General features: G+C 41.7%; 4 protein-coding genes across 11 annotated transcripts; all 4 read left to right on the top strand.

The window, feature by feature from the left end:
• Nucleotides 1-4,104: 4,104 nt before the first annotated feature.
• On the top strand, nucleotides 4,105-10,283 carry LOC105689789 (pre-miRNA 5'-monophosphate methyltransferase). Of its 5 annotated transcripts, none has more exons than XM_048652792.1 (4): nucleotides 4,105-8,786; nucleotides 8,907-9,098; nucleotides 9,256-9,507; nucleotides 9,665-10,283. In XM_048652792.1, the coding sequence occupies exons 3-4, from the start codon at nucleotides 9,274-9,276 to the stop codon at nucleotides 10,256-10,258; spliced, it is 828 nt and encodes a 275-aa protein (XP_048508749.1). In that variant the 5' UTR covers nucleotides 4,105-8,786; nucleotides 8,907-9,098; nucleotides 9,256-9,273; the 3' UTR covers nucleotides 10,259-10,283. The 5 variants fall into 5 exon arrangements, with proteins under 5 accessions (XP_048508749.1, XP_048508747.1, XP_048508748.1 ...); XM_048652790.1 differs by having other exon boundaries at nucleotides 4,107-8,786; nucleotides 8,907-9,136; XM_048652791.1 differs by having other exon boundaries at nucleotides 4,108-8,084; nucleotides 8,652-8,786; nucleotides 8,907-9,507.
• Nucleotides 10,284-10,338: 55 nt separating this feature from the next.
• Nucleotides 10,339-11,934, top strand: LOC105689762 (chromatin complexes subunit BAP18). 4 transcript variants are annotated; one of them, XM_020854538.3, is made up of 4 exons: nucleotides 10,352-10,460; nucleotides 10,879-10,970; nucleotides 11,187-11,285; nucleotides 11,384-11,934. In XM_020854538.3, the coding sequence occupies exons 1-4, from the start codon at nucleotides 10,401-10,403 to the stop codon at nucleotides 11,688-11,690; spliced, it is 558 nt and encodes a 185-aa protein (XP_020710197.3). In that variant the 5' UTR covers nucleotides 10,352-10,400; the 3' UTR covers nucleotides 11,691-11,934. The 4 variants fall into 4 exon arrangements, with proteins under 4 accessions (XP_048508754.1, XP_020710197.3, XP_012262454.1 ...); XM_012407031.3 differs by lacking the exon at nucleotides 10,352-10,460 and adding an exon at nucleotides 10,476-10,650; XM_048652797.1 differs by lacking the exon at nucleotides 11,187-11,285 and having other exon boundaries at nucleotides 10,339-10,460.
• A 161-nt stretch (nucleotides 11,935-12,095) lies between these two features.
• On the top strand, nucleotides 12,096-16,166 carry LOC105689768 (major facilitator superfamily domain-containing protein 1-like). Its single transcript, XM_012407037.3, has 7 exons — nucleotides 12,096-12,627; nucleotides 13,390-13,666; nucleotides 13,747-14,163; nucleotides 14,248-14,559; nucleotides 14,902-15,014; nucleotides 15,121-15,359; nucleotides 15,447-16,166. Exons 1-7 carry the CDS (start codon nucleotides 12,486-12,488, stop codon nucleotides 15,489-15,491), a joined length of 1,545 nt encoding a protein of 514 aa, XP_012262460.2. The 5' UTR covers nucleotides 12,096-12,485; the 3' UTR covers nucleotides 15,492-16,166.
• A 372-nt stretch (nucleotides 16,167-16,538) lies between these two features.
• LOC105689783 (ATP-dependent RNA helicase DHX33) lies at nucleotides 16,539-20,052 on the top strand. Its single transcript, XM_012407059.3, has 7 exons — nucleotides 16,539-16,949; nucleotides 17,067-17,684; nucleotides 17,817-18,049; nucleotides 18,139-18,489; nucleotides 18,555-18,753; nucleotides 18,833-19,109; nucleotides 19,672-20,052. The coding sequence occupies exons 1-7, from the start codon at nucleotides 16,654-16,656 to the stop codon at nucleotides 19,843-19,845; spliced, it is 2,148 nt and encodes a 715-aa protein (XP_012262482.1). The 5' UTR covers nucleotides 16,539-16,653; the 3' UTR covers nucleotides 19,846-20,052.
• The last annotated feature ends 7,529 nt before the right edge of the window (nucleotides 20,053-27,581 follow it).

The raw sequence follows: 27,581 nt of genomic DNA, 5'->3' as shown, positions 1-27,581 counted from the left end.
TGTGGAGATTTTGGTGTTGCGATTTTGAGCGCGGTGACATCTTTTCCGATCTACCTGCAGTATTTCCTCTGATTACTTTTCGAGGCACTCGACGCAGCGTCTCGTAAGACGAAATAAAAAAGCGACAATTCGTCAGCGCGAACTTTGAACGTATTTCTAATACGCAGCGGCGTATCGCATAGTTCGAATTGTTGCGGAATTCACGTACTACAGGGTACATGCGAATCGAGATTGCGCATAATATTCGCTGCACTTGTATTATAATAATAAATATATTGGAGTAGGTTAATATACGTACACATACCACCTACATTCAACGGCAGTAATTTTATACATATATATACATGTATATCTACGTATGTATTTCCAGAGACTTCTTTGATTGTGGGATTCAGAAAAGAGCACGAGAGACGAAAACAAATGACATGTACATTATTTGTCGAGAGTTAGCGTACAAAATTGCGTAATTTCTTGTTAGTCGGCCGAGCGACGGCAAGAGCAGCAAAAGAGCGGTATACGAGAAGAGAAGCGAGAAACTCTTGCTACGCAGATGGCCTTCCTTGAGGCCGTCGATCGTAATTTCGTTGTACAGCCTTACTTGCCGCCCCCGGATCGCTGCGCGAACCCGAGCTGATTAAATAAAATTGCACGAAAAGTATAGCTCGCGTTTGCAAAAACCATCTACGTAACAATATCGGAGAATAAGAAATCAATCGTAAACATTATATTATACATGTACATATGTATGTGTATGTATGTACGCGCAACGTGAGTTGTAACATTTGCATATACATAAGTATTTAGGTATATACATACGTGTACAAGTTTGAAGGATGATGCAACTTTAATAATTCTTTTCAAACCGATATCTGATTACAATCAATCCTTATCGATAAGGTATATACGTGATACCTATACCGCGATACCATTCATATATATGATGGGGGGATGGGGGGCTTATGGAAAGTCTCAATTACTTTCTCTAATTTGTATTTTAAGTATGAATGAAAAATAGTTCCAATAACGTAGCGAAAAATAAAAATTTGGGGCAAAACGGGGCACCTTCTAAAAAAGTAGAGACGAAAAAAAATTGTACAAACAAAACGAAATGGATGAAATATGAGATTTTACAAAATTTTTGTTGTACCCCATTTTTCCCGCCTACCCCGTTTTGCCCTGTATTTTTTATTTTCGTGCAGAATATATACATATTTATTTATTTATTTATTTATTTAACCGCTCGACCGTTTCGGCGGTGGTGTCAGACCGAAAATCGGGGTTGTTTGCAAAACGAAAATCGTTATCAAGAACAAAAAGTGTATCAAATAATTGAATACAAATTGGGGGTGTAGGTTTAGGAGGCGGATATAATTGAAAAGGGCAAAGCCTGGCAAATATTACGATATTATACGACACCGGACTGATGTATCGAGATCGTCGTCGTCGAGCAATTTTGCAACAAATTCTGCAAACGAAGAATAATATAATCTCAATATACTGCATGACGAAGTTGCGACTTATAAGTCGAGATAAAATATACATACACACAATGTATATCCTATACGTAATATATGTCTCTATACTTACAATTAATTGATTCAATGTATCCGCATGTGTATGTCTCTATACTTAATTGATTGTAGTGTCAGGTGAACCGGTAGTTGCGTAAGCCACGTTATAGATATTTGTTTGCGAAGATACCTGTATTCTTAAAAAAGGCAAGACGAAAACAATGAAAACAAGATTCAGGTATAAACATTGTAACGATATTCACATAATATATATATATATATATATGTACAGAGAGAGAGAGAGAAGGAAAAGGAATAAGACAGAGAATGGATTATCTCAGCTAATCTAATAATAAGGAAATCGAATCAAAATCGTTCTCTTTTCTGTGGGACATCGTTGGAATCGGACGTGCCGAGGTCGATAAATTCAAGACTTGCGTTACGGGAACTAATTACATAAGGGGAAAGATGGAAGAAAATTAGAGTTAGGAATCCCAGGATAATCAACCGTCGTAGAAGAAATTACTAACAAAAGTGACATCACCCACGGAGAAGCAGTCACCGAAAATTTTCAACGAAAAAGAAAGATAAGTCGCGCAACTCGTTCCCATCTCTCTCATTTTATTAACGTCGACGTTTTCTGTTTCTACATGGTACCGATTCATCTTCTTATCCATTTATGGAATTTATAATCGTTATGTTTAATTTATTCTCAACATTCGTGTGTCGCCAAATACTGTGATTTTATTTCTACCTTTTTATTTAGACACGCTATTTATTCATTTATATGTCCGTAGCGTATTTATGATCTTTTACTTTGCGACTTACAATTACACTGAAATTTTATTCGTCTATACATAATATATGTGTATCTATAATACTGACTCAAACTTGTTTTCATTTGATTTTATTCGTTAGGAACTAAGTTAATTTATCAATATTGGATTTTTTTTCTATGAAAACTTTTCAATTCGTTATTGTTAAAATTATTTTCTCAGACAAATTAACGAAGGAATGATATTGTGAGAGGAGATAATCGTAAATAGATAATAATAATAAATTCAGCATACACTCGAAAAATTTCTGTAACATCATTGTACGGATTTGAGAGATCGTGAATCGTGAGATTGTTATCGATACATATGTTTCGGTGACACTTGCGGATGTTGAGATAAAAGAAATAATAATATTAAAAGACAAAGAAAAAAAAAAAAATAGAAAACAACATCGATTCGGGAATCCACTCATATCGCGTTACTAATGCCAAAAGGGCGTATCTCAAAATTTGCGCACCCTTTTAGCTCTGTAAAGCCAAAAGAGTGTATCAAAAATTCTTTTTTTCTTCTCTAATCTACTTCAATATGAGGGAAACGTAGAAATATGTATTCTTTAAGATAATAAATAAGAATTCTTTTTCTTAAAGCCAAAAGGGCGTATCTCCAAACATATTTTGGTTCATCATTTCTACATATTTCTACATTTTACTCATATTGGAGTTGATGAGAGAGAAAAAAAAAAAAAATGTTGATACGTCCTTTTGGCATTAGTAACGCGACATGATGACAATAATAACAGTTTTGTTTCGTGGTATAACGCGACGGCGGTTATAATAATACTAGTTTTATAAACGTTATTTCGGAAGGTCAGGGCCTCGCAGGGTCGTGAATATCATTAAAATATTCACGTCACATTCGCATCGTCAAGGTATCGAAACGATCGGATTTAACGCGAGTCGCAAGGTTGGTAGGTTTACATGTACATACATATTTCGCGTTATCTATCCAGCTTCTGGCGATGCTGCACGAAATTATTATACTAATTACGGTGGGTAAAACCAATTCATTCCACGAATAACCAATCAAGATATCTCACAACTATAACGTATTCGCAAAATGTTAATCCTCTCGCGAGGATATCAACTATCTCGGTGAAAAAAAGGCGGATCAAAAAACAAACGAATTAATTAGCGAATCGATTCGAACGTCGGTTCATGCGGTTTGGAACCGCTTTGAGTTATTTTTCCAAACGTTTGTTATTACTCATTCGATTATTAGTTTAGTTTATGCGTAAATTTCTGGGTATTTTTTGGAGCGAGGAAACATTTTTTTTTCTATTTACGATAACACGATAAGATACATCGCAGGTATTCACGAGCGCCCACTTGTGTGTCTCTGACTTGTGTTTTTTTTTTTTTCCTCCATTTACGTAAGAATCCAGGTTGATATCGTTCTTCGATCGATACACGATGGACAAAAAGATTACGTGTAAAGGGTTACTTGCTAACAATTGTAATACTCGATTCGTACAGCGTTTAGATAAAAAAAAAAAAAAAGAAAAAAAAACTAATCGAGATACGAAACGAGCCCACGTTAATATAATTCGTACCGAATTTTCGTCGCGTACTCGAAGACCAGGGCCCGCAGCTCTTCGACCTTGAGATATTTGACCTAGCTCCAGTTCGCGGAGACAATTGAACGAGCGACACGTACTCGCTTCGGGGATCGAGAAACTCGACCTATACGATCGCACGCCATTGATAAGGTGAGAGACGGTGTACAAAACGGAGATAAATCTGTGCACGTGATTCGCGAAACGAAGATCGCGATTGCTTTTGTCAGCTGCTGCTGCTGCTGCTGCAACGTCGAATCATCGTCGGCTATTGTGCGGGGGGGGAGGGTGAGAATCGTCCAAAAATCGCCGTTTCATCGGCGACGCGGCGATAAATAATAACAACAATAACGGTCGTCAAGTAAAGTTCAATTGGGAACGATAAGGTGATTATTCCGCGACGGAGTTGACATCAGGTACGAGCGTATGAAATCGTTGCGTCGCGATTCGACCATACGGAGTAACAACAATATGGCGTCGAACAAATCTCATTCGCTGCGGCCGCCGAACAAAAGACTGACGAAAAAAAGTTGCGTGGAGCCGGAAGTGTCTCGGGTCGGTCGGTCGGAAAATAATTGACGGGGAGTTTTTCGATGTTTCAAAAGGCGTCGTTGTCGCGAATAATAACGCAAAAGAGCGACGGTGTTGCGTCACCGTGCAATTAAATGAGGGGGCGGTTGGCGAACGCCGCGAAAGCCGCGAAGATGACGGACGACGATACGAACCCCGAGATTGACCATTGCGTATCGCGACTTTAGGCCAACGCTTGGGAGAGATGATATATCATTGCCCAATACGCTCATCTGCTAAAACGAACGGACACGTATGTACGTATACGTACGACGAACGGCGAACGTTGCACAGGATTTACACGCATCGTAAGATGGCGTCATCGTTAGAGAAGACGCGCGATAAGAGCGATTTGTCCTCTACCGTGTGAAAAATCGAGCCAATTCGGGGAATCGCTCTATATATTGTACACACGTTGCAAAATGCGTAACGCGGGAAACATATGTGTACGCCGATTGCGTGTCGATCCCGCCGTATTGTATATATACATATGTAAACAATTTGAATAAGTTGTACATAAAAATCATCGTTTAGATTAGATAATTATTTTCGAAATTCTTTCTTCGTTGATAAAAATAAAAGAAAAAAAAAAAAAACAAAGTCATCGCCGATAGCGGTTCGTGTGGCGAAATTACGTTGTAACGAGTCAACAGACTGCGTGTACAAAAAACAAAATAGTGCACGCAACACGCACCGGACTTCGAGTGGTCACGTGTAACGTACGACGCCGCGTACGCCTCTTATCTTCTCTGTCCGTTGATTGTTTTAAACTTGCGAAAAAGAAAAAAGGAAGAAGGAGAAAAAAAAATCAACTTCGAAGTTATTGCCCTATAAATCATCGCGTCTGCAACGCGCTGCGTTGTAATTATGAAATAACATCGAATGAAAAAAAAGAATATCGCGCGAATCGGATTCATCGTCAACGCCGGGATACCGCCGATGATCTCAACGATTGTATATAATGTATGAGGCCAGAGCCAATTGGAACGTTGAATCGTTATTTAAAATTCTAAGCTCACATCCCGGAAACTCGTCACCATACGGGGGGGGGGGGGAAGTAGGGGGCTGTTTTCCCGTCAACTTCCGTCTCCAGATATTCCGTTCCTGCATCTTTTCCAGTTGTGCGATAATACCCACCTACTACTACACCACACATGCAACGTGTACACGCCACGTGTAAACCGGACTCGGTACAGTCAGCGAAAAAAAAAAAACTGTCGAGTGCATTCGGCGCTTGATGCTCAAACTTTCTTTCACGCATACCTTGTACTAACGGCTGGAAAAGAAACAATTGTCATTCATTATCGTGACAATTGACGGATCGTTATCGGCGTAACCGACATTGTTATCGACGTCAGATATGGAAACAATTAGCGCATCACGATGAATTTACGCGTTGCGTATACGGACGATTCCATGCGAACGCAACGGAGATCCGAGTCGGCGATAGGTGAACGCGTATACACGCTCGTAATCGAATAATTGTATCACATCAATGTGCAACAACGATTCGAGGATGTAATTTACGTTGTACACTTAGCGCGTCGACTGTACTTATACCGTTGCATCGCGTCTGGCAACCGTCTACGATATACAATATTCTCAAACGAACACACCGACAAAACTCCTCGATAGGCATTCCCAATAACGAAGCGAATCTCGACGAGGAGGCTGCCTTCATCGTCCTCTCGAACGAATTGTGTACCTTCTTTCTATTTCTTCGTAATTATCGCGCCCAATACTCGGTAACAACGCGGCGACCTTACGCGCCGATGAATAGCAGAAAAACAAATCGTTTATGATCCATCGGTAATCCACGTGACGTCATAGAAACGCCTCGCTCGCACAGTTCCCAACGTTTATTGGGTCTCCATCGTCTGCCAGCTGATTCCCTCTCGTCCCAGGAAATGCCTTATTTGTGCTCCACGGTACACGGCGACCTTTGGGCTCGCTTTACTTTACCGGGGTGTTGAGAAATATCTGGCAATAGTTATGATGACACCCTTGCCCGATTATTGTGTCATTTTGTTCGTGTGTGTACGTCCGCGTACGTGTCCTGTTCGTATGGGTATCCTATGTACTACGTCCATATATGTATACATGTACACGTGTGATATCAGCCATGTAACTGCGTGTGTGTGTGTACGTAAATGTTTATCTGTACAGCTGTTGGTGCACATGACTAATAAAACGCGGCGAACGTGATATTCGTCAATATACACAATAGATACGGTAGTTTATATATATATATATGTACGATTGTATCAATGTACTAATATTGCACAACATAGTAACCATACATACTACGGTAAAATTACGGGGCGAAATCCGAAATATTCATTCGTGTATGATATGTATTATATACATTGTAACGAAAAATTGCTGCGTCGCTTCTTAGCTCTTGATTTTATATCGCGTTTCGATTTGACGTAATTAGACGCTAGGAATGAATATGTACGCGTGCTCGTGTACTTGGAAACTCTCGAGGAAGTAGATACGTATATATATATATATATATCGATGTTCGAAACATTGCAAAATATTGCCTCTAGTTTGAAATTCTCACAACTCGCGCGTCGTCGTCGCGCTCGTTCTTTTGTTTTTTTTTTCTTTTTTGTTTTTGTTTTTGTTTCAAATGAGGTATCTACTTCCGCCTCGGCTATTGTCGAATGGAAGAAAATCTGAAAAGGATAAAACGGAAACGCGTAGTGTAAAGAAATATATAGTATATCTGTATATATACACAAATACAATAATGCTACAAGCATTTCCGCCTTTTCATTATTATTATAATCGGGATTATACGCGCGGAAAAATAAAGCGAATAATAATAAATCCCGTGCCTATACGGAGGTACGTACGTTATACATAAAGAACGGAAGGGTAAATATTTTCCGGATATATTTTCAATACGCCGGCTTTAAGCCGCGGGTCAAATACCTGGGTAATAATAGAGGAGTTTGTAGGACAAAACCGTAAGATGCAGCTGCTGTTTCCTTCGTTCGCTACGCGCCTTTGTTGAAATCATGTCCGGTATTAAGATCTTTCGGGGTTTGCGGAGGTTCTTAGAGCTCAGAGTCGCCGGACCCGAGACTCCACAGTTGACGTCGGGCGTTTCGGTAAATATGAAACGTCCCCAAAAACCCCAAAATCGGCAACCGGATATGCGTAGACAGGAAGAATTTTCTCGCAAAAAACGTTTGCGAGTTAGTTATATGAGAGGGGAAAAAAAGTGAAATTTCTCTGCGTGCGGTCCGGAAAAACGACAAGGTCGTTCGAAATTTACGACCAGCTAGACACGACGGAAATGTAGGCATATATTGGGGAATTATCAGTCGACGAACCGATTAGACGAGTTTTTAGTTTTTTCAATCTGACGTGACGACGTGGCTGACGGAATTCATTTTGTACACTCATTTCGTTGTTACCGTAATCCTCGTGTCTTTGTCTAGATTTGTCCTAAGCTCGAACCGCTACGAGAGGATTTAGGAAAATATGTCTGTAACGTCACGGTCACCGCCCACCTGGCACGAGTTCATTCTCTTTAAAGTTTAGCAGCGGGAGGTTTGGGTGCAGGTCGATTTTCGAAACAGCTGCTGCAGTCGGAATATACATGTATGTATGTATGTAACTATAGTGTAAGACATCCATCGTCGACACTTCTGAGCGTATAAAAGGTAAAAATAGACATTCCCTTTTTTCCTGCAACCAGAAGATCGGAGACTTGTAATAGAGTGTTGTTGTCTCTTTTCCTTTTTTCTGTTTTTTTTTTTTTTTTTCTTTTTTGTTGATTTCAATTCAATTTTATCACCTCGTAATTTCAATAGGCCAAGTTTCAGAAGCCTTGACTCAATTGCGTAGGTATACATGAGAATATTATACGTGTATATAGTTTGAAAAAATGAAAGACTAGGTAGCGACCGTTCAACTGTTGCAATAAATGATCTCCTCATCTAATTGATTGAGAAACGGCGAGTCGCGGTCGCGATCGAGAGAGCCCTTGCAGAAAAAAGGGAAGACAACCGAGAAGGAATGAATGAAAAATTGAAGAGGCAAGAAGCATCTGCTTCGAGTACATTCGTATCGTGTACCGTCTGAAAGTACACCTTGTACATTACGGACACAATGAGCGTCATTGATTCGTGGGATTACTTGTTAAACTTTTTTGGTCCGACCGAACAGCGTGTCCCCGAAGTTGGTGAATCGAAGGCTGTGACTATCTGGGTCGCGGACACCGCGAATTATCTCAATCCTTCCGTTCGCGGTCTCGACCGTGCCGCGTTTAACGTCGATTGCACGCTCTTGGCAAATCTCTGGGTGAGCGGTTTTTTTCTTTCCATTTCTTATTTGTTTCTTTTTTTTTTCAATGACACGTATGTGGGCGGCGGGTAGGTGGGCAATACGACGCTCGATCTGACTTCGATACTTTTTGTGCAGTACGTATCCATATCAGCGCTCTCCGTTTGAACGTGACACGGCCGACCTGCGAGGCCCTGAACAAAGTCGTTATTCAGCGGACCAGGGGGCACCACGTTGCCGTGCACACGGGATGACTCGAACCACGTGATTTGCACGTTCTTCGATTGTAAACAGAGCAGCTGCGCCGCCACTGCGCGTTGGAGGGAGCAGGTAGCCAGTAGATTTCGCGTCGTTTCATCTTTTCATCCGTAAGCATACCTAGGATAGATAGAGTGCGACGGAGCGATCCGCCGGACCGGAGGAATGATATGTATCAAAGGAATAATTAACACAATTGTACCGGTCGTTGTCGTTTAATGGCAATTAGAACGAAGCGAAAAAAAGGATGTCTGAGAAGGAATTAGAAGAGGAAATAGGAGTTGCAATTAGCGGCGGAGCGGAAGCGAATAACCGGGTGAAAAATGAAACGGATCCGGGCGCGTGCAGGCACGGAAACTTCATGAATTATTACCAATTTCACTTGGTGGAGGAACGGCTGCAACAACTTCCGCAGAGCGTATGGCACGCGGAGCCGACCGAGCGGAAATACGTAGGCATGGATGTCGGCTGCAACGCGGGGGTGAGGAACTTGAAAAAAAAAAGTTATGCATGTTAAGCCGAGGCATCGGGTCCTGGACGGCAGCTGCAGGGATTTCCCTCCGAAATAATGGATAGAAGCTTTTCACCATCCGCGTCAAATTATATACTACTTTTTTTTTTTTTTTCTCTTCTTTCAGAATCTGACCCTCGCCCTGTACGATTTTTTGAAGAAAAACGTCGACGCTCCAGGAGATGTGGAGATTTCCTTGCTGGGGATCGATTTGGATCCGGTTTTGATAGAACGAGCTAAAGAAGCGAATAATTTCCCTGCAGATAAGCGTCGCAACGTGATTTATAGCTGCGTAGATTTTATGTCTGAACCGGATAGGAAAATTGCGGTGGATCGATTTCTGTCGGAAAACAAGAGAGACTATTTCGACGTGGTTTTTTGTTTTTCAATCACGATGTGGGTACACTTAAACCATGGAGATTCGGGTCTTGTCGACTTCCTGAAATCCGTTTGCGAGAAAACTAAAATAATCGTGGTGGAACCACAGCCCTGGAAATGTTACAGAAATGCATCGAGGAGGTTGAGGCGAGCGAATCTTCCGGATTTTCAGAGTATAAATTCTCTCCGATACAACGGCGATGTGGAAACCCACGTGGGAAATATATTGAGAGATCAATGCGGGTTTGAAAGGGTCATTGAAACGGGTGGCAACGAATGGGGCAGGATATTGTTAATTTATAAACGCAAAGAATCTGCGGATAAAATTTGTCAAGACAGATGAGCGAAATAAACTGCTTTTCAGAAAATTTGTACACCCAAATGATTTTAAATCTACATTTAATTAAATACGTGGAGCGCGCAGACTGCCGCAACGCCGCGGCTCACGTATGTAGATACCTATATCGTCGCATCCCGGCGATCCAATGGCGTCGTCATGTTTTAATAACAATATATGTATGTATAACATGAATTCGGCAAGCAAGGTAAGCTGACGTAATACGGTTTGTCAAAGGTTTTCGATAATTTCCCGCCATCCACCTCCTGCCCGCAGTGAACGGCCCATTCCCTCAACCCCCATTTTCAACCCCAGTCACGTGTCCAGGGGACTTCCCCCTCGATATAACAGAATCTGTGATCTAGCCATAAGCCATGGAGCTCGAAAGCGGACAGAAGGTTAGGTTATGATGCTCAGTGTTTATTCGATAATAATGAGATAAAATTGTTGAATGTTTGAAGTTTGATTCACGAGAACTTTCGGGCTTAGATTCTTCGTCACAGTGTTTGAATTTATTCTGATCTTTGCACTTAATAAACCTGATTAAATTGCATGTAGATGGACTGTTAGTCTGGCGATTCGATGTCGGTTGATATTTAAGAAAACTTTTACTCCGTTATTTTCAGGTCGGTGAGATATTCACGGCGGCTGGTGCAGCGTTCAACAAACTGGGCGAGCTAACCATGCAATTACACCCCACGACAGACTCACCGGCAGGGTAATAATAATACGCATTTCACCTAACCAAGATCGTAACGATCTCGCGCTTCAATGACAGGGGCCAGTACCGTCTCTATCGGCTGATTTAGAGGAAGCGTTTCCCGGTATTTGAGTAGATTTAAACTTAGTACTCAAAGAGTCGACTTCATTTTCAATTGAAAAGCTTCGTATGTAGGAGTGATATTCCATACTTTATCTGTTCTGTCTACTTTAGTAAATGGACCGACGAGGAAATTGAGATGCTTCGTCATTCTGTTAAAAAGTTCAGCGAAGATTTGAATAAAATTAGTGAGCACATCAAGGGGAGAACAGTGTAAGTGATCAGATTTTGGAAGAAAATCAATATGAAACACGCTCGATTTCCGCGTCAGTCCTTGGTTCGTTTTCACTAATATTCTTATTCATTTACAGATCACAAATACGAACGACGCTGAAGAAAAAAGCCTTCGAAGAAGCTGGGGTACCCATAAGACAACAGCAAGTTATATCTCAACAACAGACTGTTCAGCAAAGCGGAGGTGGCGGGGCTCAGCAACAACAGGTACAATCACAAAAACAGCAGCAGGCGACAGGTAACCAAGGAATGATGGGGAAATCTGCAGAAGTTACATTAAATATGTTGAATGCACCAGAATCAGAAGTTGACGTTGAAGGGTTACCCGAAGAATGTCAGGTGAAATTAGAATTCGAAGGAGCGACAGAGGAGGTCGCACCGTAGAATAAGATTTTGTGTACACAGAGTACTGTTATAAAATATTTTATTATTGTATATCGACGAGAGCTATCTGATTTCTGTGATGTTCAAAAAAGTGAGAGGAAAAAGCAAAAACCGTTTTTCACAGACTACCATTATGTTGTATCGGTATTCATTTTAAGTTGTTGAGTATCACGATACCATTGTAATACTTAGTAAATTCCAAAATCGTAAGGAATTCTTTTCAATAAAAAAACAAATTTTCTAATTTTTCGACGTTTTGCATTTTAACGAACGTTCAGAAAATACGTGCATTCACATTCCGACATGTAAGAGAGACAGAAGAGAGAAAAGAAAAAACTAAATTAAAATGGCCGCCGGCGCGGGCTTTCAGGAGTGGGAGCACTGACGGGAGTCGATGAGTCGAGATTGTCACACGACTGCGAGATCAGCTGTGCGTCGGTTGAAAGGCGTCTGCACGATAATGACAGCTTGTCACATATCGTCGTTTCCGTAACAGCCCGTGAGAAACCTAAAGTGTTTGTGATAGATCAAGTCTAAACAAAGTGGATTTTTCGTAATCAAACCAGAGATCGAATGAGTAGGCTTGTGGTTTCAAAATGGTATAGAATTAAGAGGATGATTATTAAGCAGAGTTATCAATCTATTGTGGTTTGAATTATCGCGATTCAGAATAACAAAAACCATCTGTTCAACCTTTTAATAATATAGTGAGTTATCCTCGTCATCAGGAGAAGCTACTCGTTAGCAACAGAGTTTTTCACCGAACAGAAGTATTTGTCTAGAACTTTATCAGACATGGAAGGTGGCATTATGGAGAGTCCTAGAAGAACAATAGAAACAACAGATTCTGACGAGATTGCTTTGCAAGGATGCTGTAGTCCGAAGAAACCACTTTATAGATTCATCGGACTAGCTCTGATGTGCCTACTTGGCTTTGGTAAGATTATTTACCAAACTTATTTTTGGGTTCGAGTCCGAGTCAACCTTCGATCATGCTCTAATCTGTTCAATCACCTGACTGTGAAAGAAAAAAAAATAAACAAACTGAGACTCATTGTCAGCTATGTCTGCAGTCTCTAACAAATATCACATACCGATGGCTTTCTAGGCCTGAAAAACTGATGAGAAGGAAGAGATCTTCTTATATGCTGATTACATTTAAAAAGAAAATAATCTCTCTCTTGCAGACTTGACCCTTGTTCCAATTCTGAAAAATACTACATTTTCGTAAAACGATTAGTCGTGCAGGTCGGCGGTGTCAAAAGTTAACTGATTGTACACACTCCAATAATAACTTTATGCATGTAATTTTTATCGGGTCATTTCCTTTGTTGCTTTCTTATCCAAGTTGAGCTAATCTGTAATATTTTTGAAGCCTGATTTGTCAATTGTTTCAATAAATTCATGTCCATCACAGCGAATATGAGTTATATTGATGATAATCAATGGGAATTGAAACGAAGTTAATTTTGTTACCTACGATAACTAGGCAGCTGTGATGGGATGTAAAAAAAACCGTAAAAAAAGGATAAAAACCAAAAGAGGGAAATAAAATTTTTGAATGAGATTATGCAGTGAAATTATACTACTACAGCAATTAATTCTGTTGATAAGGGTGCACATGTTTACTCGATGCACTTGTTCAGCTGTTTGTTATGTATTGATGAGATATTTATTATGCTGTTTTATGTAATTTCAGGGTCATATTTTTGTTATGACAACCCTGGGGCGCTTCAGGATAATTTTAGAACAGACTTGGATCTACCAACTAGCAAATTTGTCCTATTGTACTCAATTTATGCTTGGCCTAATGTGATACTATGTTTTATCGGAGGCTTTTTATTGGACAGCGTATTCGGTATCAGGCTGGGAACGGTAATTTACATGGCTATAACTCTCATTGGACAATTTATTTTCGCTTTGGGAGCCCTAGTAGATACTTTTTGGATCATGATGGTCGGAAGATTTGTCTTTGGGTGAGTTTCGAGACTAGTTTCCCTAAATTTATTACAACAGAGATGGAATAGGAGAATAAAATTTCAGCGATAATTTTCAGAATCGGGGCCGAATCATTGGCGGTAGCCCAGAACAGTTACGCGGTTCTGTGGTTTAAAGGAAAAGAATTGAACATGGTATTCGGACTCCAGTTGAGCTTTGCTCGTGTCGGTTCTACGGTGAACTTTTTAGTAATGGAACCAATCTATAACTGGGTGGCGCAATCTTACTCCGGTTACACCTGCACTGGGGTTGTTTTGATGTTAGCTTCCACAACTTGTGTGGGTTCCTTGATATGTGCAATAATTCTGGGCCTGATGGACAAAAGGGCAGAGAGGTTACTGAGGCGTGGGGAGGGTCAACAACCGGAAGTCGTTCGACTAACTGATGTCAAAGACTTCAAGGGGGTATTTTGGATGGTCACTGCTGTCTGTATAGCCTACTATGTTGCAATATTTCCATTTGTCGCTTTGGGAAAGTAAGTCCAATGCCATGGATTCAATCGCCAACTTAAGGTACTTGAAAAAATCGAAATTCTGCTACACCGTATTAATTGTTTCAGGGTCTTCTTTATAAGAAAGTATGCGTTCTCTCCGGGAGCTGCTAACACTGTTAACTCCTTGGTCTATTCTATTTCGGCTTTTGCATCTCCACTTCTAGGCTATCTTGTCGATAGAACGGGTAAAAACGTCTGGTGGGTTTTCATGAGCATACTGTTCACGATATTGGCTCATGGTCTGCTCACCTTTACTTTTGTCAATCCCTACATCTGCATGGTTATTATGGGTCTTGCCTACTCCATGCTTGCCAGTGGACTGTGGCCATTGATAGCCTTGATCATACCAGAATATCAGTTGGGGACGGCTTATGGAATGTAAGTAATTCTGAACCAGTATGTGACAGATATTGTGTTATTCAACCTCATTAATGCCCTGCCTTATTATGACTAGACTAGTTATCATCCTTCGGTCGCACATTTGCATTATACATCTGCATATTATATTTAGTGGCTTTGTTATCTCGTTTCTCTGATAGTCTGAGTTTAACATCATGTTCTGGAATTTACAGACAAAGGAAAATCATCATAATATTATCAGTGACTCATGATTCTGCACCATTTATCTAGCTAGCAGTAACTTATTAGAGCATTGCTTCAGGCTTCATGAAATAAAAGAGCAGCACTTTGTAACAGATTCTCTTTCCCAATTAATTGCAGAGCTCAGGCTGTCCAGAATTTGGGCCTAGCTGTGGTCTCGATATTGGCTGGCATGATTGTCGATTCTGGTGGATATTTTATGCTGGAAATGTTTTTCTTGGGATGGTTGTGCGGTAAGTTTGAATCATTGCCCCTCAGCTTGACCCTTACTCTGCCTCAACTGGGAAGTAAGTCTACTAACTATAATAACGTCGTAACTTTGTTCTTTTTTCACTCTAGTATCGCTGATAGCAACTATTGCAATTTGGATCTTGGACACGAATTCGACCGGAGGCTATTTGAATATGACGCCAGCAGAACGGGATGCTTATGACTGTGGTCGCAAGCAAGCTGAAGCACTCGAAAGAGAAAAGCTTCTCAATGCCGGATCTACTTCAGACTTGTCAGCAGATGATCTGCTTTTCCCACATTCGGACATTCACATACGAAATCGATACCTGTCCCGGATAGGTGCAAATGTGAGAAAGAAAAATAGAGTGAAACACTATGAAATTTTCATTTTAGCCAAAGTAAAAGTACTGATCTATGCTTCGTAATGTTTTCAGCTGCCAGCCCCGTCGAAAGGCCCAACCTATAGAGCTTTACGATGAATTTGAGACGATATAGATACAATGTTTTAATATTTGGTTGAAAGAAGTGTGTAATAATGTTCAAACATATGAAATTTCACGGGATCTAAAGATACGCGTTGCTGCTCATGGGGACTCCTGCTCATGCTTTGATAAGTCTTCCTAATTATTTATCCATTTTCTGTGATACAAAAATATCACAGTACCAGTGTTGAGGGTCAGAAATTTTCTTTATGTCCAAACCCAATCGTTAGATTAAGTAGGCACCTTAGTGCACCTTGACTTCATGTTATGATAACTACAATTTAAAAGTGGGACTATCCCTCGACTGATTTGACTTGACGCAGAATTCGTAATGTACCTAATTTGTAACGAATATAGTTTTCTCACCACCGATTGTTAGTTGTGTTGAATATTTGAATTGTATATGTATTATCGTACAAGTGATAAATCCAATAGAACCATCAATCATATTACTGAAAAATGGTAGTAATTATACTGATAACGAAGAGAAAAGCATATAATTTTAAACAGATGAAATATTATCAAGCTATATATATTTTTCTCACAATCAATCTAGATAAATGCATAGGTGTCAAATATATTTATGTATATGTATGTATGTTCTGTATATATCCGATAAAGAGACTAATATACTTGTGGTGCATAATAAAAATAATTGCTGTCTGATTCAAATGACTTCGAAGTTATACTCACGTTAATCAATGTAGAGTAGTTGAAGTTTGTAGCCGATGTAGCTATTCCAGTTGTACAATGCGTTTTGTCTACCTCACAATCAGTGGAACTTCATAATGTCGCACGTTATTGTTTGAATTCTCTCAACATCAACACATAATTCAGTTAAAACAAAAAGGATCGACGACTACTTAATTCAAACTATTTGATTCTCTTGATAGCTCTTTCCGATTTCTAGTTTCACAATGCAGCATGCCAAACTCAACCTTTCAGCGAATCCCGCCTAAACTTTAATCATACATACACTGGCGAGTGACAGGTGTGAACAGCTGTGTTCGGTACCCCTTCCACACAGTGGTTAGTTTTCGTGCTCTTCGAAAGCGTTGGCATCGCGACGTCGACCACGTGCGTGCTGTGATGTGTTGCTGTGATACTCGAACGCCTTTTGAAAATATTTTTGTGCTAAATTGAACGGATTTGGCGCGACATGGGGGTCCACGACAATACGGATTCAAAGTACAGCGTAATGGGGGCATCCAGTTTCTCCAAATTAACTCCGAAACGTCCGACAACCGTAATTTTCAACGAGACTAGTGCGAAGAAGAGCAAAAGCTCAGATGATGCGCAGAGCTCTCTTACCGATTCTGATAATCCCGCAGCAAACCAAAACACGATCAGAAACTCGACCCAAAACGTTACGCAGGTACACGATGTTAATGCATCGGAAAATAACAGCATCCAGCACCAAAGAAAATCCCTACCAGTTTACAGACTCAGGAAAAGGTTAGTTTTATAGTGTTATTACTGGTTTTGATTAGATTCCACATCTCTCTGTACCATTTCCATCCCATAAAAATTGACTACGATTAGTCATTCAAGTTTATACATTTTTTGTTAAAGGCTGTTGGCAGAGATCAAGCGTCACAGTTCTCTCATAGTAATCGGAGAAACTGGCAGTGGTAAGACAACGCAGATACCACAGCTCCTGCTTGCTTCTGGTCTAGCCGGAAGTGCTGGATGCATAGGAGTCACACAGCCGAGAAGAGTGGCGGCGGTAAGTGTTGCTCGTCGTGTAGCTCAGGAGCAAGGAGTTGTGACTGGAAAATTAGTTGGCTACTGCGTGAGGTTCGAAGACATGACGTCTCCTCAAACACGGATCAAATATCTGACCGATGGAATGATGGTGCGGGAAGCAATGACTGATGAAACCTTATCAGATTATTCGATCGTTATTTTGGATGAAGCCCATGAACGGTCTGTGCAAACGGATGTCTTACTGGGAGTAGCAAGACGTGCGCAGAAGCTGAGGAAACTGAAAAACCTGCAACCCCTGAAACTCATCGTCATGTCTGCTACAATGGATGTAGATAAATTTACAAAATACTTCCAAGCTCCAGCTATATATCTAGAAGGCAGACAGCACCCAGTTACAATTTATCATTCTGTAAAAGCGCAGGATGATTATGCCTTTGCTGCCCTTGTTACAGTGTTTCAAATTCATCGGGAATCACCCGCAAAGTAAGTTTACTAATCTTAATATAAATTGATAATTACTGCCCAAAAGTGCACAGATCACATAGAACATGGTCTGAAGGTCGGTTTTCTATATTGATTCAATGATTCCTCATATTTCACCATCAATAATCACAGCGAAGATATCCTGGCCTTTTTAACGGGACAAGAAGAAATTGAGGCAGCGACAACCGCTGCGAGACAAGCTGCAAAGCAATTGGAAGGCAAAGGGTATCCTGCGCTCAAAGTATTTCCTTTGTATTCGGCTTTGCCGACTCATCAGCAATTAGAAGCTTTTAAACCTTCGCCGCCAGGAATGCGGAAGTTAGTTTTATCCACCAATGTCGCTGAGACATCTGTAACAATCGGAGGTTCGTTTGCGACGTCTTTACGCACTGGGATCAAAAAAACCTCAACCGTGCATGTCTTTTTTTGCAATAAATTCTCGATCTCCTCGCAGGAATTCGACACGTCATAGACACGGGCGTTGTAAAAGCGCGTACTCATCACTCGGCAACAGGTCTGGACGTTTTGAGGGTTGAAAAAGTTGCAAAGGCTCAAGCGTGGCAGAGAACTGGCCGTGCAGGTCGGGAAGCGCCGGGAAAATGCTACCGCACTTATACTGAGGCTGAATTTGCCAATATGAGTGAAATGCCCATTCCCGAAATCCAGCGATGCTCTCTGGCTGGCATCGCCCTACAGCTCCTGGCCATCGGCGTCGATATAACAACCTTTGATTTCATGGATAAGCCCCCGAAAGAAGGGGTCGATGTTGCAGTTTCATGCCTGGAAAGACTGGAGGCTGTAAAAGGTATAGAATTTGGCAAATTGATTGCTTCTTTGATGATTGTTTTTCATCCAGCCATTCCTCGATAGGATCCCCCCCACAATTAACGACTCTGGGCAGGACGATGTCACTATTTCCATTGGACCCGAGGTTCACAAAAGTAATATTAGCAGCGGTGGAACATCAGTGCCTCGAAGAAGCTCTGACGGTCGTAGCCCTCCTCTCAGGAGAGTCGGTTTTTGTAGAGCCCTCAAATAAAAGGGAACAAGCCGCAGCTGCAAGGGCCAGGTTCGTCTTAATAAATTTTCTTATAAAATACCGTATGCGATGCAAAACGAATTTTGTCAAACGTTGATATTAAACGTAGGTTCGCATCGTCGGAAGGGGACCACGTCGTTCTGCTCAACGTTTTCAAAGGCTTCGTGAGTACCTCTCAGAAGAAGAGCTGGTGCCACGAAAATTTTCTACATCACAGAAACCTGGAGTACGGTTTGGAGGTCCGTAAGCAGCTAGCCGCGCTCGCCGCACGAGCGAATCTCGATAAATGCAGTTGCGGATCATCGACGGAATCTCTGCGGAAGGCTCTGTTGGAAGGACTCTTCGATAATCTCGCCGAACTTCAAAGGGATCAAACCTATTTAACGGTCAGATAATAGCAGAGTTATTTGAATCTAATATTTGGAGCTCAGTCGAGGATAGAATATATTCGGTATACCTTTCCACGATCTTTAATCTCACCACGTCAGCCGCAATTTGGTTTTTCCGAAGCGGGGGTTGGTTTTTTTTTTCGCGCATCAAATTCCGATCATATTTCATCCGTGGAAGGTGCCGATCACGGGCGTTCGCGAACAGTGAATTTCCAACGAATCTAATCGTCTCGTAGGTCTGAACTATGCATGGAATGTGTGTCGATGCGATTACCGCCTCCCGAGCGAGCGAACAAGCGGGCTTCTATAATGGGGAAAGTTTCACATCACGGCGAACGATGACACGCGTGGTGATACACATAGTTCCGTAGCTCGGAAAATCCAGGGACGGTGGAAGATGCGGGTTTAAAGTAACGGGAAAACAAAATCGAAGATAATTTCAACCTAGCTGATGGAAAAATAAAACGATTCCCTACAATAATTGCAAAGCAATTCGATAGATCTGTACATCGTTCGTAGAATTATCGCCAATACGACGTATATGTATCTGTTGCAACAGGTTTCCACGAGACAACCAGTCGCCATTCATCCGTCCTCTGTACTTCATGGCTCTAAACCTCCTCTGGTTCTTTTCACGGAAGTCGTAGCCACCGGAAGATGCTTTCTGCGTAATGTCTCGACGGTCGAATCCGCCTGGTTGGAGAGCAAGGGGATCATCGTCGGAAAGCACTGACAATGAGCCGGCTGAATTACGATTATTATTTTTTGCATGGTAAAAACTTCTGTCGACGGGATCACGACTCGATCGTTCCCTTGAAAATATTATGAGTACCAATCGATTGAAATATTATTATTATTATTATTATTATTATTATTATTATTCGTATTTGTAAATACATACACTTGTAGTTTATTAAAAAGTAATGATGTGTTATAAAAACGAGCAATTTACTGTATAAAAAGCTTCACAGGTATTCGCAGGTGAATTCGGAATATCTGGCTGCGAGTCGGGCGGGTGTGGATATTCAATTGAATTAAAGTAATCCGATATAAACCGGATAAATTCTATATGCGAATGAGTGCGTTGTCGATGAATAATGGAATGGATGGTTAAGTGCGTATAAATACGGTAGGGCGCTGTTTGATGAGAATTAGCAAACATAATTGGCGTGATAGCTATACCTATAGGAAGCGGATGGCGAGTGATTCGCTTTTAGGAATGTGTCAGCGTACAACAGGTGTTGGTTCGTTGATTCCGTTATTCGATGTACGGGCAACACTTGCGTATTCCAGCGATCTCTGCTTCTTTCGTTCGGTCGGAAAATTTTCTTGAAAAACTTAATTAACGCAGGAACGATTCTTACACGATAATGATAATATATTTCAGGGATCGGTCGTCATTCCTGTCCGTGAAATGAAAATCCTTATTCGATTCCATTCAATGATTACAAACTTTATTTCGTGTCATTTTACAATTATCATCGATTTTTTAGTATTAAAAGTCACGTGAGTCACGTGATCCTCGTACTAGATATTTTTCATCGGGTAACGAACAACCGCTATGTCAACCCATTTCTAACTATACCAGGTCAATTTTCATTTTAACATCCATCTAAATACTCAAATTACTCTAAATGACTAACGGTCTTCCGTCCACTTATATAGTATCGCGTTTGTACATATCTCGTCAAAAATCTTCGGAAGCGTGGCGTACGAAAAAATGGCACACGAATCCAGGCGCGATACAAATATCGAGCAAACGTATTCAAGCGATACAAGTTGAACGATGAAATATGCATACGGGCCATTCCACGTGAACCGGATCAGTCACCTCTCAGATATTTTTTTAATTTGGCATGTCGATTGTCCATGGGGAGTTAGATTTTTGTGCCAAAGGATTTTTGAATTAGTGCAAATTTCGATTTATTATGAACAATCGAAAAATTGAGAGGCGGTTTCTTTAAAAAATCATAACTTCGTCAAAAATGATGTTAGATTTAATTTTTTTTTTTAAATTTACGCGGATGAAGCTATAGATTTATGAAAAAAATAAATCGTGCCGGAAAAGTTTATTTATCATTTGTTTATTTGACAATGAATTTTTAAATGATTTTTAAAACACTGATGGATAGCACCGAAAAATTTAAAAAAAATGCTGACATATACTTTGAACTATACTACAGCCTGTGAATTAATTTCAGAGATGCGTTCGGCTTTGTTTTCGAGTAAAAAATCATCGAAGTTGGCCGCGCGCATAAATTCGAGCTCGTCGACGCCTATGCGCGTGATGACGCGCGTCGAGCGACAGAGACCCTATCTATTCTCTACGGACGCTACTTGGTGTACGCTCGACCGCGGTATTCACGAGTCATTTTCGCGATGATAGACACCGTTAAAAAATCTGAAAAAAATTCCATAGCTTCCCCATAACACGGCAAAGCCATAGAGTAAGTTTCAGAGATGTGTTATTTCTCGTTTTCGAGATATCCGGACGCATTGGGACTCCGCGCTCGCTACTTGGTAGACACTCGGCGGCGGAATTCACGAGTCATTTTTGCGATGATCGACACCGTTTAAAAATCTGAAAAAAATTCCATAGCTTCCCCATAACACGGCAAAGCCATAGAGTAAATTCCAGAGATGTGTTATTTCTCGTTTTTGAGATATTATTGTGGCTTAATATGTCCAAGTAGCAAGCGCGGAGTGCCATATGCGTCCCTATATCTCGAAAACGAGAAATAACACATCTCTGAAACTTACTCTATGGCTTTGCCGTGTTATGGGGAAGCTATGGAATTTTTTCCAGATTTTTTAACGGTGTCTATCATCGCGAAAATGACTCGTGAATACCGCGGTCGAGCGTACACCAAGTAGCGTCCGTAGAGAATAGATAGGGTCTCTGTCGCTCGACGCGCGTCATCACGCGCATAGGCGTCGACGAGCTCGAATTTATGCGCGCGGCCAACTTCGATGATTTTTTACTCGAAAACAAAGCCGAACGCATCTCTGAAATTAATTCACAGGCTGTAGTATAGTTCAAAGTATATGTCAGCATTTTTTTTAAATTTTTCGGTGCTATCCATCAGTGTTTTAAAAATCATTTAAAAATTCATTGTCAAATAAACAAATGATAAATAAACTTTTCCGGCACGATTTATTTTTTTCATAAATCTATAGCTTCATCCGCGTAAATTTAAAAAAAAAAATTAAATCTAACATCATTTTTGACGAAGTTATGATTTTTTAAAGAAACCGCCTCTCAATTTTTCGATTGTTCATAATAAATCGAAATTTGCACTAATTCAAAAATCCTTTGGCACAAAAATCTAACTCCCCATGGACAATCGACATGCCAAATTAAAAAAATATCTGAGAGGTGACTGATCCGGTTCACGTGGAATGGCCCATACGCGGACTAGGGGAGCAAAATTTATCGGGTTTTGGGAACATTCGCGTCTATTCCGTTATCTGTTTAGCTGCGTAACTTTCACCTCCGGTTTCGGAGGTACTCCGGCGTCCCGGGTCTCGTCTCCCCGTCTGCTACGGGGACTACGCCGCCGCAGAATCGCATTCCGGGTGTCAACAGGGATGATGACATTAGCCGAATCGCTCGAATCAGCTACCCCCTACGAGGTAAGACGCGCGGGGCATCATCCCTCGGCTATTACTCGGCTATTCCCTCCCATTTCCTTCCGTACCTGTCTCTCCGTATACATATACGTATGGTACAGTATACCCCGTCGGCCGGTCGGTAATTCTTATTCCAAGAAGGTATGAGAAAAGTTGTTCGATAAGAAAAATTTTGGAATAGACTTTGGCGTGGAAGAATCATGGGACTAATATCCTTTCGGGATAGGATATCGATTCCGGGGATGCGCGTGGTCTGGAAAAAAAAAATGCCCATCGCGAAACCTAGGAGCTATCCTCATCACGAATTCCCCAAATATTTCGAGCCTCTAATGAGAGTGACGATAGATTCCGTTCTCATCACTATACATATACACCCTCGCACTACTCGCCCTCCTTCCACTTCCTCAGCTCATTCCCTTCGGAGCTTCGCAGACCTTTTCGCTCCCCCCGTTCACCCCATTTTATCGTCTTTCTTTTGCTTCTTTTGCCCCCCCCCCCCCCCCCCCCAAACTCCACGCGGCTTAAACGCCTCCGCAACCCTCAGTCGGAATATATACGTACATAGGTGTGTACGTGTATATAAATACAGATGTACCTGCGCACCTACAATAGTATAGGTGACGTACGTTGGTATATTTTTCTGCGGGATAGGAAGATACCGATATTTTGCCTCCCCGGGACTCCGGGGGACTCTCGACTCTCTCCGTCTGCCCATACCCGTTTCTCTCGCGCTCTTTTTCCTTCTTTCTACTCGAACTTTTATTATCGCAATATTGTCCGTTATTACGGGGAGGGGTAGCGGGACGACGGGGACGACTACGTCGCGGTGGGCATCTGACAATGAGAGAAAAAGAAAGAAAGAAAGAAAGGAAGAAAAAAAATTAAAAAAAAAAGACAACAATATAAGAGTATTCCGTTATTTAAGGGGCTAATATAAAATCATTTCCGTAAAAGATGCCCCGAGGTCTTGCCAACTAAGCACAGGCCAGCGCCAAACGTAACTAGGTAAGGGACGACGACGACGAGTCGTCCCGGAGTTTCTACCGATCTTGCCGTTTACGTTTGTCCATAAACTATAAGAGCGGTAAACCATCGCCATCACTTTGTCGGTCGGTAATCAACGTCTAAATTATTTCGAGAAACTATAAAGGCGTCGTGCTCGTCGTTCGCCCGGTTGTTTGCATAGGTTGATAAAGCGAGATTCCAAAAGTATAAGCTACCTCGGTGTCGTAGGAATATGAAAGAGACCCGTGGGCTTGGGTCTACATATTTCGAAAAGTAAATATTAATCTTGGTAGCGCGTTGATCGGGGTGGTGTGGTACAAAAAGGTTTGAGAAATGTAAGAAATTCTCAAGGATGATGAACCGGACGCGGTGCGCATTCATCCCGAAGCTATTTCTATTCTATATCTTATCGTAAGAAGCCTCTGAGTGGGTGAGGCTTCGGTGTGCGGAGGTAATTAAGAATTGAATATTAACCAGAGGGCAAAGTAAAGTGTTTCTTTTCTTTGGGGTATGATAAAAAAAGAAAAAAAAAAAAAAAAAAGCGAAAAGAAAGGGAGTTGCCAATTTCAGTCGGTACACATCTCGCCATTATATAAAACTCCCCGCGCCTTTTGTACGAGTTATACATAGGTATGTATGAATAGTAAGTGCACCGGATTTCAAAGAGTCTAAATTACCCTTTTCTATCTAGCTGCTGCTGCCGCTGCCGCTGCTGCCGCTGCACTTTCCGTCATCAAACTTACACTGCATTTCCACTCTCTCAATACTATGCACACACTATTTCCGGTGTACCGGTGTTCCGTGTGAAAGAAATTTAAATACACCCCGTAACCCTTGTTCCCCTCGCGATTTCATCTTCCTCTTCGCATTTACATTTTGCTCTCTAAACACCCCTAGGGTTCTCTCTATTCTCAATATACATACACACATACACACCTGCGGCTCATCATACCTATACGTACATATATACACTCGATACAATAATTGAACTCTTAAAAATTACGCCGATTTACACAACGGAGGACAAACGAAAACCTCGGCGAAATCACGAGTCTATCCAACGGAATACTTTTATCAAAAGGTACTCCTTGGTGCAGGCTAAAATGCTCGTCGTCTCGATGGTCTCCAGTACCTGCCGCCCGACTCTCACGAAGGTTCCAATGATCCTCGAAATCACGATTACCACCGGGCTCGGTGTCACCCCGAACATCAGCGGGCCCACTCCCGGAGGTGAGTCCAGTCCCAGTAGCGACACCAGGATGTCGCTGAGTCCTCTGCTCTCCCATTCGGGCTTCGGAACCGAAACCTCCGAAGAATCGTTAACCGCGAGCCCGTTCCTGATCATATTTTCGTCAGACTTCGTTCGCTCCGAATAAGAACGAACGGAATCGTATTCTTCGAGGTCAGGTGAGCGTCGGTCGTTGTAAGGACTAAAAATCCGGCGATTATCCTCTCCGGTTTGGTAGGGGCTTTCGAAATCCTGTCGCATGTCCTTAAAATCGTCCCGCTGGTCGTTCGAATATCCCTCGTCATCGTGGTCCTGGAGGTACGGCGCAGTTTTTTCCGTTTCCACGACGAAGGACGTCGGCGTATTTTTCCCCGGGTTCAGCAGACCGTTAAGTAGGTTTTCGATGGGCTCGGGATCGTCGGGATGAATTCCAACGAATCTGGGACCGGTGAGCGTGTGGAGCAGGTTACTAATGTCGAAAAAATAGTCAGCCCAACAGTATCCGAGGTTCATTTCCTCCCTGTAGGAGTTGTACATCGAGTGCCAGGATTTCAGGGTCGTTTTTACGGTCAACATCGGACTATCATTTCCCAAAGGAGACGGCGAATCGCCGGCAAAAACCCCAGTCGCAATTTCCGTACCGGGAATCATACCGCCGACGGATATCAACAAAACTATCAAAAACATTTTCTCCAAACTTTTAGGCAGATCTTCGTGAAACATTTCCACTCGACTTGGTTGGATGAACAAAAAAAATAACCAATGCGGAATATATAGAAAAAAAGCGGATGATCGCCGCCAAAAGCTGATGTCGGACTAGAGCGATTCGTATTGGATCTTCGATACGGCTTTTGGGGAAGGCGGGGCCAAAATAACGGGGGGTGGGGGAGGGGGGGGGGGGCGTAAAGACGACGCGGCTGAGGTCGGTCGGAAATATTTGCGAGTGCAATTAGCGTTAAGCCCATTGCGAAAGTACCTGTACTCCTCGGTTACCTGCCTTCGATTTCGGGGCTCAGGTACGACGAACCGAATAACGCACTGCACGTAACGCGTATCCGCCTTTTTTCTCGGTGGCGGGAACTGAAGGATTTTCGAACGGGTTCGTGAGCGGGGAAAAAATCGAGCGGAGGTTGAGCTTACATAGGGAGGAAGAAAAGGGAGATGGAAACATGGGAGTTATATAATTAGAGAGTTTGACGATCCACCGGGAGGCGAGTGTGTGAATTCGACTTTGCGGAGAAATTTTATACGTTGTGCCGATTAACCGCCGGGTATAACGATCGTCGCGAATTATCGTACCCCGGTGGCTGCGTATACATATATATACATCGCGAAATTATAAATCCATTCGACGAGAGTTTTCCCATTCGCGGAATATTAAATGGAAGGAAAACAAATGGAAAAGAAAATAGTGTATTATATAGGACGAACGATCGCGCCAGATAGTCGTTACCATTTTTCCGTCTGATCGTCGGCAAAAAAAAACAAATTTCATTACACCGTCGCGCTATTAATAAAATTTACTATTTTTGTTATTTTCAAAACACACACACGCACTATATACTGTACGAATATACACAAGATTGTTTCTTTTCCCCCCTCCCTTCCCCCCCTCCCCCCCTACTTCTGGCGAACAAGTTTTTGAAAAATCTTCGTATGTATAAAAGAGATCTTGAAAACTTCTGGTTGATTTTCTTTTTTTTTTTTTTTCTCGCGGGGTAAAGTTCGGGCTGTTCCGTTATACTAGCCTTATAGTTCGTACGGGGTGTAAAAGTTGAACTTTTCTCCGCGCTCCAAGGAAAGCGGTGGACGAGTAAAAAGTTTTTCCTTCACGTGTATAAAGTGTACGTACGTACGTACGTACGTACCTCCACGCGTCGCTTCGTGTCGCTTATATTAAACTATATACCTATAACTCGTGAGAGATGAACGCAAGACGATAGGTGCTCGCAAACCCGCCTGTATATCTTTGTGGGCGAAAAGTTTTCGGCGATAAGGTATACGGCAAAAAAAAAAACAAAAACAAAAACAAAACCAAGACTCGCGCACGCGTTCGGAAAATGCAGATTAAAATTTTTACGGGGCTGAGGGGGAAAAAAGGATGGGGGAGGGGGGGAACGGGTTACCGATAATAATTCGAGATTTTCGAAATTCGTATCAAAAGTTAGCCGGGTAAAAGGGTAAGTTCAGGCGTATCCGCGCGTCGGTTAATAGACGCTCGCGGTATCCTCGAGTCTCGTGTCAACGCAGCTCCTCCTCCGCAATCTCTACTTTCATTTTATTTCTTATATTTGCTTTTTCTTTTCCAACTTCGCCTTTTTTTCTATTTTTTTTTTACACTCCACGCGGAAGCCTTCATTACGTTACGAGGTTCGCTCTAATTAATATTAACGTGCAAGGGCCGCTGACTCGCTCCAGGAGTCCTCGGAATTAATAGGTACACTACTCCTACGTTTTATTTTGTTTTTTGTTTCTTTCTCTTTCTTTTGTTCCTTTTTCAAATTATTTCTGACACGCTTTATTTTGACGAGCGAAGAGTTTTGTTTTCCGATATCCCGTCGTCGTCGTCGTCGTCGTCGTCGTCGTTCTCCGCTATAGACAAGTGA

This window comes from Athalia rosae, chromosome 3, assembly GCF_917208135.1.
Source record: "Athalia rosae chromosome 3, iyAthRosa1.1, whole genome shotgun sequence".
Classification (NCBI taxonomy): Eukaryota; Metazoa; Arthropoda; class Insecta; order Hymenoptera; family Athaliidae; genus Athalia; species Athalia rosae.
The sequence above is the reverse complement of the archived record's forward strand: the minus strand, read 5'-3'. Positions and strand labels throughout refer to the sequence as shown.